Here is an 11156-nt window from a genome sequence, read left to right as displayed (position 1 = left end):
TTAATTGTGAAAGTATTATTTAAAACGGCTGGTTCAGTGTCTTGATCAAAGCAGGCGTGAAACCCGCTGAGCTCTTCTGATAATATAGCCGCCGTGTTTCTAAGTCTGCGTGTTGGTGATATGTTGATTATGTGTCTGAACTTCGGGCTGCTCAATTATGAAAAAAAATATTAATCATGATCATTCGGGTAATAATTGAAATCACAATTATCCAAACGATCATTTACTTCTTGGTACAAAACAAGGAATTTGAAACACTATAATTATGTAAGTACCTTTTGGACCAAAGAAAATTTATAAAATTAGTTATGATAAAATAAAAAAGGTGCAAATGTATAAATTCAAGTATGATTTCCTTGTGTGTAAACAAACATATTGTGTTGGATACAAATGCATATCAACTCATTCACTGCCAGATATTTTCTGATCCTCCTTTATCCTAATATTTGAAAAAAAATTGAAAAAAATATAAATGGGATTGAATGGCTGGACTGTGAAGTAAATTTGTCAATCGCAGTGAATGAGTTAATATTTTTTTACGATTATGCCCATTTTGTAATTGTGGACTGTAATAATCGTAATTGTAATTGAATTTTGATTAATTGTACAGTCCTACAAGTTACAGACTTTTGCTGCCACTATGTCTGCAATTTGTCAACAGTTTATCGGAGCTGTCCATGGTGCTGACACAAAAGGCCACTATTTTTACTGTGTGTGTAATACGTACCAGCACAATTACATGATAAACTGTATTTTACTTTGTACGTAATTTAGCTTCTTTAAAGAGTATAACGATAAGCGTTACCAAACAAATCTACATAAATTGACTCGGGTTGCAATATAAACCAAACTCTGAGTATGCATGCACAATCTAATAGGATCCAATACAAGCAATGTTTTAGAAGTTCTGCCTTAAAAACATATTAATGCCTTGTGTTGACGGACGCTGTCAAAGAGGTATTGATTTAAAATCCTGTTCCATACTGTTTGCTTCTAATTTATTTTCTTTAGTTACTAGAAAAGAAAGATACTGTACCAGTATGACCTCTAAATTAGATACATTTTACACCACTGCCTTTCCTTGATACAGCTCTTCTTCTGGATCTCAGATAGTCCAAGTGTAATCACTGTTGTGAATTTAAGTGTAGGACAGTGCAGTTGAAGTGGCACTACATGCGGTAGCTACTTCAACTAATAAAAAATCAATAAAAAAATCTAAAAAGACCCCTGTGACCAATCCATAGTCATGTTTGTATTATAATGGATGTTAACTACATATAATAATTAATCTCTTTAAAGTACTCATTTACTTATAATGATGTGTTTATTTCTGCTTTTTAGGGGCTGGGTTGGTGTTTGTTATTTACCCAGAAGCCATTGCCACATTGCCTGGGTCATCAGTGTGGGCAGTAATCTTCTTCATCATGCTGCTGACACTGGGCATCGACAGTGCTGTCAGTATTCACCTTCCTACATCTGACAGCATAATACAATATGTTCCATATGTTCTGCCTACAACTAATTGTCATAATAAATACAGAGGAACCGCCATTTAACAGACTAATTGGGGGAAAGTCTCATCCATTACAGCCGACTGTCAGTTACATCGAGGTCCATTTTTTCGAGGCCTAAATACACCCAATACAATATGTAGCCTATAAATGCCCAGATTAGTACAACATTGTTTATATTAAATATTTTTTTAAAAGCTAATGAAGCTGCAAATGTACCAGTTGAGTATTGTGCTCACCATATCTTTCGCTGGCTCGGCTTCTGCTAGCTTGCGCAAATAACAGAAACAAGTATACTGACGTCACAGACATGCGCGGTAAAGGCGGTTTGTTCCGAAATTTCAGAATAGGTGTTTTCATGCACACCGATCGGATTATAAATCGACATAAACCAGCCCTCTGGTTCGGAATAAAATCTTGATCTGAATGGGCTTGATCAGAATATTCCGAATGGTGTGTGTACATGAAGCATCTTTATTCCCATCAGGCTTTTAATCCAAATAAATGTGTCTGTGTAAATTTAGCCAGTGTTTTGATGGGAACGTTCCCCCTGCCAACATGGTCGCCACTTTGACGTTCTTTTTTGCCTGCTCTAATCTACTCTAAATCTGTTTAGCTATGATGAGAGAGGAACACAAGCTGGAAACATGTGACTAGTCACTAGTCTCTGTCTGTTGATGGTGCCACAGCGCTATTTACTGGCACTGTGGAGAATTGCAACCAATTCTGGAATGGACAGACTTTGTAAGGTACTGTACATTTTGAGTGTATTCCACTGTTTATCAGATTCCAGCTTCTATCATCTTGGCTCAGGACTTGCGTTATGTGCCACTGGAGTGCAGGGCTCGTTCCTCCTCCACCTCCTCCCAGGTGGTCTTGTGCCTGTGTTTTCCTTCTGGTGTCGTATCCACTCCGGGCCCCTGGGTGCTGAGGGGGTGCCGACTGCCGTGTTCCAGCCACAGTCTTGGAGTAAAGGGCGGCCTTATCCTCTTTCCTCTGCCCTTTACCCTGCCTGGTGGGTGTGGGTTCTCCCGCCATCCTTTGAGCCTGTTTTGGGGGTCGGCGCCTCCCATGCTCCGGGACAGGTGCTTGGAGATCTTTAGGGGAACTTTGTACGTGGGGTTCGGGGCCTTTTTCTCTCCTGGTGAGTGTGTTCTGGGTTGATTGCTGGTTGCTTCCATGTGTCCTGCTTCTGGGTGTCTGGTGACGGCGCCTTGGTGGGACTGGCAGATTGCCGTAGGTCACTGAGCATGGGTGGTAACATTTTGACCGGGTAACCACGGAATTTGGCAACCAGGCCAGTGCAACCCTTTCAGATGGGTGAGGCCTTGTCCTCAGCTCTGGACACTAGGTGCTCTATTTTCGTGCCCAGTGCAAGTCTGGCACAAGGTGTGGTCTGAATCTATGTATAGGCGGGCTTGACTAAATTTTGGTATTCTCTTAGAGCCATGTAAGCAGGTGCAATGTGGCACATTTATAAAGGAAGTTTTGCGCCGTTGTGGGCGTGAGCACTGCAGACTTGATTCGCTGCCAATACAAGCGGCTCCTCTCATTCCCTTTAAATGCAGTGCCAGTCTTGTCCTGTCCCAATTGATACATTCCTTCTTCAGAGGGTGTGCCACTGCATTTCCTTGACAGACAAATGTATAACATTAAAGTTTTTTGTTGCTTTTGCGCTGTTCTCTCTCTCTGTGAAACTTGTTCTTTTCAACTGCATTTCAAATAAATACCACAATACAAAAATGCTTACATATTATATACTGTACCATTCTGCATTACCAAGTAGTTGAACAGGATAGATGAAAATATATATGATAGTGATAGAAATGTTTTAATGGTTGCTGAATTTTATGTAGTATGTATACTATTATAGTCATGCATTTTAGCAAGGGTACAAATGACACTTCTTGTGTCATTTCTCCTCTTCTCCTGTACTTTTTAGATGGGTGGGATGGAGTCTGTCATTACTGGTCTGATTGATGAATTCAAATGCCTCCACAAGCACAGAGAGCTGTTCACCCTCTTCATTGTGACTGCCACCTTCCTCATCTCTCTCTTCTGTGTTACAAATGCAAGTATCATACTGAGACTATTATGTTACTCAGGGGGTATGGTCTTATTTCCACAAATGTTTTCAGACACTCTTATAATCTAATGAAATGTGAAGACTAGTAATTATGTAACTTAGATCTCCAATCTGCATAATACTTTGTATCTGTATCAATCATTACAGTATAAGTGATATTGTATGTTTGTCTCTCTGTCATTGTAGGGTGGGATGTACGTGTTTACTCTTTTGGACCACTTTGCCGCAGGGACGTCCATTCTGTTTGGAGTGCTTATTGAAGCTATCGGTATTGCATGGTTTTACGGTAAGGGAAACTGAGCGGTAGAATGATTGAAGAAAAGAAAGATTCATGTTGTCGTGGCAAGCAATGCTGATGTCATATTAGGGCTCTGATGAGAAATCTGTCTGTATGGATGTGATGTGACTCAGTGTGACCTAGTTCTATTAGGTCTAAATGTAAAGAAACAAAAATGTCAACACACACTAATGGTTTTCGCCCCTTCAGTCTCTGGCCACCGCAGCGTGCCTCCTGCTTGGGGAATAATCTGTCTATTAAATGATGTTTATCATGTTGTCATGTTGTGACTGCCATTGTAAGGCTCCAGGAAATAGCAATCGATACTGACTCACTTATTTTTTATATGCCAGTGTTATACACTACAAACAAGAAGTAGAAAAGATGAAGAGTAAAGTTGAAAACAGAGTAATAATAATCTCACTAATGATTCAAAATAAATCTGACCCCATAACGTATTATGCCATTGAAGTCCATAGCAATAATCATAAAATAGAAATAAGCTTTATTCTCTTTTTAAAATTTGAATGAAATGAATACAGATCTGCTTACTTACTGAAGGAAAATTTGTTCAGGTGCATTATTTAAATGCTTAGAAATACAGACGTAAAATTATTATTTATTCATTTATTTGCTGCTATGGGTGCAATTATTAAGGTTACATTTATATACATTAATAACCTTGGACTGGTTGTGTACTACGCCATTGAATTTACAATTATTTTTTTATCATAAAGTTAGGACCAGGCACTTGACTTCTGCCAGTGTTACTTTGTTGATGCTCAACAGTGGTAGTCCAGTTTAGTTAACAGCATGTGTGATACAAAGAAGTTCCGTTTGTGATAAACTATTGAACTGGCTGATAAGTGAAATTACCTCAATTCACCTTTGGTACTCAATTTTACACAGTTCACCCACCTTGTTATATCGTGTACTCCACATCTACCGTATATTGTTATTCTTGCACCTGCAAGAGAGAGCAGGGTTTTCTTGAGTGAGCAATAAACTGTCAAATGTATTTTAATTGAATTTGAATGCTTTCATCCGTGATTGATAATACAGCCTACTTTTGTCATTTTCATTAGGTTCTTAGTGGGTTCTTTGATACAGCCATTCAGATTTATATCACTTAAAAAAGCCTGATTACCACATTTTGAATCAGTGGGGTATAACTTAAAATAGTGTTTGTCTGATTGATCCAAATCTTTAAACATCAGCATGCAAAAACTATCATTAAATAAATCTGAAGGTCGGGAAAAAAGGACAGACTTGAACTTCCTTCTTGGGTTACTTTTCAAATGTCCATTCAGCTCATTTGGAGGACTGAATACTAACTCAGCCTCAGGCAGTGGGATCTGTATATTGGCCCACTTTGGTGGGGTTCGACCTTGGCAGGCCTGATAAATCAAGCCCGAGGCCTCGTGAGCCCTTTTTTCCTTTCCTCATAGCTTTAACCAGAACCTTTCAACCCTGGCCACTGTGGTCTTTCGTTCTGGTGTCCATCTTAATAAAAACCTTAGCAGCAAGAGATGCCTTCTGGGGAGGAAAGCTCTGAAAAGTGAACTGTTATTGTATTGCATTATAACTTTTAATTGTATTTTTTTATACAATTAAAAATGGTATGGTTTAAAATATTGAGACACTTTTAGAAAACATTAAGTCAGAAAGATTTCTTTCAAAGGTACTGTATTTGGTAGACCGACGATACTGTATGGCATGCCGTGTATTAAGAATGAAGTGAAGAGGGGTAGTTGGGTTGAACATGTACTGAAGGGACTGCAATTAATGTGTGATTTTATTATAATTTACCATATTACATATTGTGTTCATATAAATAGGTTACACCTTTGGTACAAGTAATTAAGTAGTTAAGGCATCCGCCAAACCCCTAAACTGAAATTCCTCTAAGCTCCGGCACAATGTACATGGTTCTGACAAAGTCCAAGTAAGATAATGTTAATATATTTTCCTATGAAAGTGTCATGAGAACATATTGAATCCATACAGACACATATCAGTATAGCATGTCAGAATAATGCTGGAATAAAAAGTGAATGAGCTATCCCTGTTAGTCAGAGACTGTGTTATTGGATAAATTCGGAGTGTTTGCTTGTGTTCCAGGAGTGGACCGTTTCAGTGATGACATCGAGGAGATGATTGGTCACAGGCCAGGCAGATACTGGAGGCTATGCTGGAAATTTGTCAGCCCCTGCTTTCTCCTGGCGAGTATCTCTTGCACCAACGTTTCTGCCAACATTACTAACATTTGTCACAGGAGTCATTTTGACATAGTAAAAACATTAAATCCAGCCATAAATATGACATAAAATTTGCGGGATGATGCCAAAAAAAAAAAACAACAACCTGGTAATTCCCATGTAAAGTGGTGCATGGGTGGAAGCAGAAAAAAAATCAAGAATCACAAGATAATGGTGCATAGTTTGAGTTGCAATTAGGACATAATAATACTGGCATCACCCATATAGTTGACACCAAGTCAAATTAAAAATAATACACTTGTCTTGTATGTGTAATCGGGATAGCAGTTTTGTTTTGTTAACTAACTGTTAACATTTAGTACCTTATCCCTTTGCATGCGAAGTATGTCCTTGTGTGGAACATCTTTAGACCGTAAAAATCTCTACCAGCGTATACATTTAAACGACCCAGAAGTGGAAGTCTTTGATTCCTCTTAAAATAACCTTGCGTTATTTTGCAATAATTATTTTATAAAACCTGAAAACGTTAGCGTTATTACTCAATCTTAAATATTCTCCTGATGTCGGTATTGATTAATGCGAAGGTCAGAGCTGGGCATTTTACTAAAAATTGAGCATCCGTTATTTGTCATCCATCTGCAGCGTGGGTACCTTTTGATCGTCCGTTATTTGGCCTTTTTCCGGGGGGTAAAAAAATAGTACCCACTAGGCCTGCATGTGTATTTTGACGCCTGCGCGATATTCACATTATAGGACGTGCGATGTTTTAACTTTTTTTTTTTCCTCGATCACGCAAACTTTTGTTTTGCTTCAAGAAAGCAGCTAGCTACTCCATGCTCTTACACAGCCTGTCTCGCTCACCCCCTCCTTCCTGCCAATCAGTCACCGGTCCCTCGCCCTCCACTCTGCTGTCTGTTCTTATCAGGCAACATGGAGGAGGCGGCAGAAGCGGCAGTGGATTTAGTCCCCAAAAGAAACTCAACATCCAAAATATGAAATTATTTCGGCTATAAAAAGGAAGATTCAGAACAACAAAACATCCTTTGCCAACAGTGCCTCACCGTTGTTGCCGCAATCGCCGTCACAAGCCCCTGTACGAGCAGTTCAAACTAAGAAATGGGACCCAAGGTGAAACTTCATCTACTTGAAAAACAATTACGGACGCTTTCGCCAGCATAACTCCTTATGAAATTAAGTCCAAACAGCACCGACAAATCACGGATGCAACATGTTTTACAGACCGTTTTAGTTATTGTTATATTTTTGTGAACAACTCAGGGGACTAATGCACCTGCACTTTAAGTTTTAATATTTTTGTTCTAATTTCTTTACAACTTTGCTGCAGTTTCACAAAGTTTTTATTATCTTAATGTTATATTTTTGTAAACAACTCAGGCGCTAGCTTTTTAATGTTTTTATATTTTATGTGTTTATAACTCTGCTGCTGCTTTAGAGGTTTTTTATTTTCTTCTATTTTTTTAAATGACACAAGGGTCTTGTGCACCTGCTCTTTTTATTTGTTTGTTTAAAATATGTTTAATATTTTGCTGCCGTTTACATTGAAGTGTGAAATACATCCATCCATCCATCCATTATCTGTACCGCTTCTCCTCACAAGGGTCGCGGGGCGTGCTGGAGCCTATCCCAGCTGCCTTCGGGCAGTAGGCGGAGGACACCCTGAATTGGTTGCCAGCCAATCGCAGGGCACACAGAGACAAACATCCGCACTCACAATCACACCTAGGGGCAATTTAGAGAGTCCAATCAACTTACCATGCATGTTTTTGGAATGTGGGAGGAAACCGGAGTACCCGGAGAAAACCCACGCAGGCACGGGGAGAACATGCAAACTCCATGCAGGGAGGCCGGAGCCGGGATCGAACCCACGACCTCTGAACTGTGAGGTGGACGTGCTAACCCAAACAAATCTATTCAAGTCATCTGGTGAAAATTCTATTTTTAACATCGCAATATATATCGCATACCCCCCAAAAATCCCGTCATTCGTCAACCGTCAGCAAAACGGGCGTGCGTTATAAGTGCATAGAGGAACCGGTCTGTCACATAGCCGGAATGGCCAGCTCTGGTGAAGGTGACCCCCGATTTGGTGTATTAAATTAACATAGCATGCATGCATGTCTTTGGGGATGTGATTTTATCTGATTAAGTGATGGTTTCTCTCCCTGAAATTCTCCTAGTTCATGGTGGTAGTGAGCTTTGCAACATTTAATCCCCCCAACTATGGCACCTACACGTTTCCTCCCTGGGCTAACGTGCTGGGATGGTGCTTGGCCATTTCATCGATGACCATGGTGCCCCTTTATGCCATCTATAAACTTTGTAGCCTTCCTGGCAAGTTTTGTGATGTAAGTCCGATTCGATATGCGTCTCTGTCAAGTTTCAGTAGTGTTTGTGGAATACTCTTCGCTTTATTTTCCACTTAATATTGTCCGCCTTTCTACTGGAACAGAGATTGGCTTATGCCATCACCCCGGAGACAGAACATCATTTGGTAGACAATGGGGAAGTTCGTCAGTTCACAGTAAGTACTGATTTGTTCTTGTTACATTCTCATGCTCAAAAGTATTACAATTAACTAATTGGTCTGTTGAATAGTGTTGGTTTGTTTAATTCATTGACTTATTTGGTTTCCCCCCCATAGCTTCATCACTGGCTGGTTGTCTGAATGCTAAAGTGAAAATGTATATGAAGGAAGGGTGGATGAATACATGCACAGCAAAGATCTGATATTTGATGCAGAAGAGGTGAGAGGAAGGCTCGAAAGCAGGAGAAATTTAAGAGTGCCAGAAAAAATATTGTAAGAAATCGTAGTGTGATTTTATTTTCAACTGTGCATGTGTGAAGCTGTGTGTAAACCCGTTTTGGTTTGACATCAGTGAACTGGAAACTGGTGTGGTATTTATCCTGCATCTTCTCTGAATACAGTAGTCCTCAAAACGATGCTGTTTAACTTGAGCATGTTGGTCATCTTCACTTTGCATGTACCGGTAATAGTTTAACCTCATATTTCTTATATAATGACTAAAATGTGAGGTAGAGGAGCTGACACAGCAGCGCCATGCTCATAGTGAGACAGAGAAGATACTATGAATATTGCTATTATAAATATTTGCAGTAGCATGCAAGATAAAATATCTCATTTTAACATGGGTGGGATACAGTTTACTAAAATAACATAAAACGGTTGGCAATTGAATTCTTGTTTTTATTTTAATTACGATAATAAGGATGATGAAAAAGTAAATACAATTTTTTTCACAATTTAATGTAATAAAATTTCAAATGTTGATTATCATTAGACCATTCAAAAATGTTTACAACAATCCTACACCATATTTAATCAATTAACGTACTGCCTTATAATGACTGTTAAAACACACGCAACTCCTGCTAAATTTCATTTAAAAATGTCACAGAAATGTTTACATTAAATGGCCTTACAGGAAAGAAATTATAAGAAATTAAATTAGTCAAATAAAACAGGACTATCAATACTTTTTAAAATGCAACACATCGCTAAACTCAAGAACATGTCTTTGGTATTACAAACTAGCAGTTTGAAATTAGTTGAAATACTTCAGTTTGAAGTATTAAGCCGACTGAATAAATACTTACTGCTTGTACTATTAGATAATAGAAAAAGGTGAAAGTGAAGTTGAAAGATAAGTTGGAATATCAGGATAAAATCACAATATTGTGAGGGGAAAAAAACAATTTAAAATAATATTAAGTTGTAATATTGCGTGCCTAAATAAGATGAGGACTGCTGTGGCACTTGTCAAGTTCCAGTTTAGTATGTTCAGTACATCAACACGATTAATAAATAGGGCATTTAATACTATTTGTATCCTCAGAAAGAATGTTCTGAAATTGTCTCATTTGTGACTTAGTCACAGTAAAAGTCATATCCTGACTGTCATGTCAATATTAAACAAATATCCATTAACGTAGCATGCAATATTAGATGCACATTGGCACTTAGTATAACACATGCATCAGCCAGACTGTTGATTTAAACAACCAAAGACACGGAAAACTCCAGATTTAACCTTAACTGAGCTGCTGTATTCTATTGGTTAATTTTTAACGTTTATATATTCTATCTCGAATTTCATAGTTTTTGTTTCAATCAAAATAAGCATGAAGCTTTAATTTTACTCATCGAATAACGCTCTCAAGACTGTTTAAAGGCTGCTCTTCCTAATCTGCAAATGGATGGTGTGATATGTAAATTATGACGTAAATTATATATACAGTAGATGTAACCTATGTAACTATGAGTTAATGTGTTGTTGAGAAATTATATTGTATTGTATTTTATGATTGTTATGGTAGATGTCAAGTGTATTTATTGTGTATAGCATACAGTATAAGCGGTGTTGAAAATGTACGGATGACCCTATGTACAATGTGTATGTATGTATGTATGTATGTATGTATGTATAAAGTATTTACTTTGTTACCGTGAAGTTCATACATATTAGCCGTAAGGATCTCAATGACAATTAAATGGATAATCACAAAAAGCTTTTGTTTGACCCAAAACCTGATGAAGTCCTGTTTCAAGTTTTTTAACAATGACTTGTGGTTAAACATTGTACTGCATTCAGTCAACACATTAAAGAGTTCAAAGGTCCTGAACTGTACACCTGTGCTATATTTTACCTTGTGATGTTTCTGACTATGAATTTCACAATGTCATCATATAAAGTATACTTACTTGCATACGTATGTTGTGTACACTTATACAATAATATCACTTTTTTTAATCTTGTCTTTTTCTATCCTCCGTCCCCTACCACGAGTGCATATGCACATATCCAGTATCCAGTAAGAACTGTCAGACATTTTAATATTTACCAATAGCACAGTTTTTTTTAATTATGATTGAAAACGGGGTTTTAATTACCAATACCTTTTCTACTTCCACCATTTCTGAACTTCGTTGACAATGCACACTGCTGACCTTTATTAAGTAATGCAATGACCGTTTGTTAGTGTCATTTATCACATCATTTTTTCAACCTTTTTTTTTGTATGAT

At 38.0% G+C, this 11156-nt stretch overlaps 1 protein-coding gene across 1 annotated transcript in view; it reads left to right on the top strand.

Moving 5' to 3' along the window:
• The window catches only part of slc6a3 (solute carrier family 6 member 3), a 25620-nt gene extending 14870 nt beyond the window's left edge, over nt 1–10750 (top strand). Inside the window, exons 10-16 of the mRNA XM_086038301.1 lie at nt 1342–1454; nt 3454–3582; nt 3784–3883; nt 5996–6096; nt 8292–8459; nt 8564–8635; nt 8756–10750. Coding sequence (XP_085894427.1) covers nt 1342–1454; nt 3454–3582; nt 3784–3883; nt 5996–6096; nt 8292–8459; nt 8564–8635; nt 8756–8779 — 707 coding nt within the window. The 3' untranslated portion in view covers nt 8780–10750. The remainder of the gene's footprint in view (nt 1–1341; nt 1455–3453; nt 3583–3783; nt 3884–5995; nt 6097–8291; nt 8460–8563; nt 8636–8755) is intronic.
• Nucleotides 10751–11156: the final 406 nt, after the last annotated feature.

This window comes from Filicampus tigris, chromosome 8 (assembly GCF_054856515.1).
Source record: "Filicampus tigris isolate MCC_2025a chromosome 8, RoL_Ftig_1.0, whole genome shotgun sequence".
NCBI classification, from domain to species: domain Eukaryota; kingdom Metazoa; phylum Chordata; class Actinopteri; order Syngnathiformes; family Syngnathidae; genus Filicampus; species Filicampus tigris.
Note: the sequence above shows the minus strand (reverse complement) of the source record. Positions and strands in the feature narration are given on the sequence as shown.